Source organism: Alligator sinensis, unplaced genomic scaffold (assembly GCF_000455745.1).
Source record: "Alligator sinensis unplaced genomic scaffold, ASM45574v1 scaffold178_1, whole genome shotgun sequence".
Taxonomy (NCBI): domain Eukaryota; kingdom Metazoa; phylum Chordata; order Crocodylia; family Alligatoridae; genus Alligator; species Alligator sinensis.
The window spans coordinates 2,122,087-2,125,092 of record NW_005842031.1 but is presented as its reverse complement, the minus strand read 5'-3'; the positions used below and the strand labels follow the sequence as shown (position 1 = coordinate 2,125,092).

Here is a 3,006-nt window from a genome sequence, read left to right as displayed (position 1 = left end):
ATCTGGGGGAACGTTTGTTCACCAGAGCGCCCCAAGGGATGACGAGGTCGAATGGTCACAAACTACTTCAAGATCATTTCAGGCTGGACATAAGGAAGAATTTCTTTACTGTCCGAGCCCCCAAGGTCTGGAACAGCCTGCCACCGGAGGTGGTTCAGGCGCCTTCATTGAACACCTTCAAGATGAAACTGGATACTTATCTTGCTGGGATCCTATGACCCCAGCTGACTTCCTGCCCTTTGGGCGGGGGGCTGGACTCGATGATCTTCCGAGGTCCCTTCCAGCCCTGATGTCTATGAAATCTATGAAATCTATGAGACTATAATGTCATCCAAAAAGAGAAGTAGTAAAAGCTTTAATTTTGCTGATATCAGCAGCTTTTTAGGAACAATGAAAAAAGTCCAAAGTAGCCTTTGTTACAGCCCCAAAGATTTGGAACTTTTAAAATGATTTTTTTTTATTTTTAAGGAGAAATTTTCACGTTCCAAGTCAAATCAGCCAAATCAATTCCGAATCCGTGAGTCATTCAAGAATCATATGTGGGCCTGCTACTGGCAAGCATTCTTCACCCCCACCTGGGGCTTCAGATGCTTCCAAATCATTTGGCGGGCATCCTACGTGCAGGCCCAAGCCCAGAGGCTTGGGGTTCAGATGCCCCCGAGTTTTGCTTGCCCTCAGCCACATGGCCACAGAAGCAAGCTAGGCAGGAGTCTCCCATTTCCATAAGGTGGGCATAAAGCCAAGATCTTCTCACTGGAAATGGAAGTGGGAGGTTAACTATACATTACCTCCATGGGAACTATCCCATGCCAGAAAAGTGGTTATCCCCAGCAACTAGGAAAATCACCTTAGTGGTCACGGCATTTCCCTTGCCAGGTAAGTTTAGATTTGGAACTTCCCAGTACAGAAATCCATGCTAGAACATCTCATACTCAGCCCGATTGCCTGCTGGGCACATGCCCCCAATCCCCTGCTGCCAGTGGCAGTCGGGAGCAGAGGCCTCCAGCCCTCCCCCGCCAATCCAAAACCACAGGAGGAGGGCACACGGCGGGGGGGGAGGGGGGACTTTCCCCTCTCCCCTACTGACTCACTCAGCACATTTCATTCCCCAGCCCTGCCCCCTGCCAGCTGTTTGTGGCTGGGTGGGAAGAGAGGGAGCGCGGACCCCCCTGCCTCAACCCTGCCCCCCCACCCCGACCCAGCCAAAACTATTGGGGGTGCATGCAGTGGGGGCTTTCTCCCTACCCCCACTGACTGGCCTAGTGTGGCTTCATTTCTCCACCCCAGGCCCCTGTCAGCTGTTAGCAGCTGGAAGGGAGAAGCGGGGAAAGGAAGGAAAGCAGAGGTGTCTGCCCTGATCCAGCCAGAACTATTGCCAGGGGGAAGGTCTGGGAAATGAAGCTGCAGTGGACCAGTTAGAGGGGGAGGAGGGAAAGCCACCACCATGTACCCCTCCCCCCAGTGGTTCTGGCCGGGGCCAGGGCCAGGGCCAGGGCCTCCACTTCCCTCCCTGCCTGCCCCTCCCTTCCCATGCTGCACAGCCCAGCTGACAGGCACAGGCAGGCCACAGGGCTGGGTTGCAGAGGCTTTGCTGTCTAGACTCTATGACAGCCCAAGGTTGGAGCTGCCCTGGCACTGTGCTGGAGCAGATGAACATAGGCCAAGGTTAGCCCACCCACCCTGCAGGGGAGCTGCAAGCATCCTGGGATGCTGGGGGACAGTGACCTAACTTGAGTCCTGAGGGGATCCAGCACAGAAATTTGATAGACCAATCTAACCTAAACCAATTAAATCTGATACTACATCCATCCAGATTTACACCAGGTTCTGAAATTTTTAAATTGGTCTATGTACACTGAACTTCTGTTCTGTTATAGGTTTAGACCAGTTTCCAATCACTTATACCAGTTTGTGTGTAATTTCTGTACCTAGCCACAGTCAGCCTGCGTTTCAGAGAAATAAAAAGTGTGCAATGCTTGCAGTTATGTACAATATATAATTATTTATATAAATATAGTTAGTCAGTTCATCCTGAATTTCCTCCCAAGTCTGATACACTTATGTGAGAATAATCAATGGATAGCTGTGTAATATACTTCATCATACAAGAGAAGTATTTTTGTAAGTGTAACTTACATCCTAAACTCTACCATAGGTAATAGGAAAATCAAAAGGGAAGACCAGTGAAATTATACAACATACTAACAAATTGTAAAAAAAATAAAATAATTCTATTACTTAAAATCAAAATTTAACTATCTTTCTCTTTTTTTCTTTACTCTAGGACTTTGAAACCGTGTTACCACCAATTGATCTCTTCGATAGGCATGGAAAAACATATTCAAGAGCTGGGCAAATAGTATAACCAACTCTGCATTTGTCTAGAGTTAGACTTCCTAATAAGTAAATTATAAAAATCTTTAAGCAAATGCAAAGCAAAATGTTAATTAAACTCTTCACAAATTATTGTAAATGTTTTCTCTAATGCAATGTAGGCTACACCTACAGCAAAATAGTGTTATTCTGTTTTATTTTTAGCAGTGTAGACCTTAATATCAAAAACTCTCTAGCAACCTATATCCTTCTCTACTTGATTTCAATGTAGACCTTCATATCATATATATTACCATTCTGGCAAATGTAATGACGACTTAGGAAAACTTCCTAGCTCTTAGTATTGCTTTTTCAAAGTACCTCCTTTATCTTTTCTGATACAAAACCCATTGTAATCAGTTAAATCAATTAAAAGACTTTTGATCGTATCTTCAAAGTGTTTTTGTTACAGTTATGAAAGAGAACTTCACTAAAGTAGAACTGTTAGGTTATTGTTTTCTGAAGTATGTAAATCTAGTACCTAGATTTATCTAGATATCTAGTCTATATCACTGTTACTCATTATTTTCAACATTGGTAAACTTTCTCCTTTGGACGTGATTCAAGTGCTATTAAAAATCAGTGAATATTTTTATCTTGGCTTTCATGGAGATCAGAGTAGGTCATTTTTTA

At 44.5% G+C, this 3,006-nt stretch overlaps 1 protein-coding gene across 1 annotated transcript in view; it reads left to right on the top strand.

Annotated features, from left to right (window-relative positions):
* The window catches only part of SPATA17 (spermatogenesis associated 17), a 174,239-nt gene extending 171,497 nt beyond the window's left edge, over positions 1-2,742 (top strand). The window contains exon 10 of the mRNA XM_006022347.3: positions 2,285-2,742. Within this exon, the coding sequence (XP_006022409.2) occupies positions 2,285-2,365 (81 nt within the window). The 3' untranslated portion in view covers positions 2,366-2,742. The remainder of the gene's footprint in view (positions 1-2,284) is intronic.
* Positions 2,743-3,006: the final 264 nt, after the last annotated feature.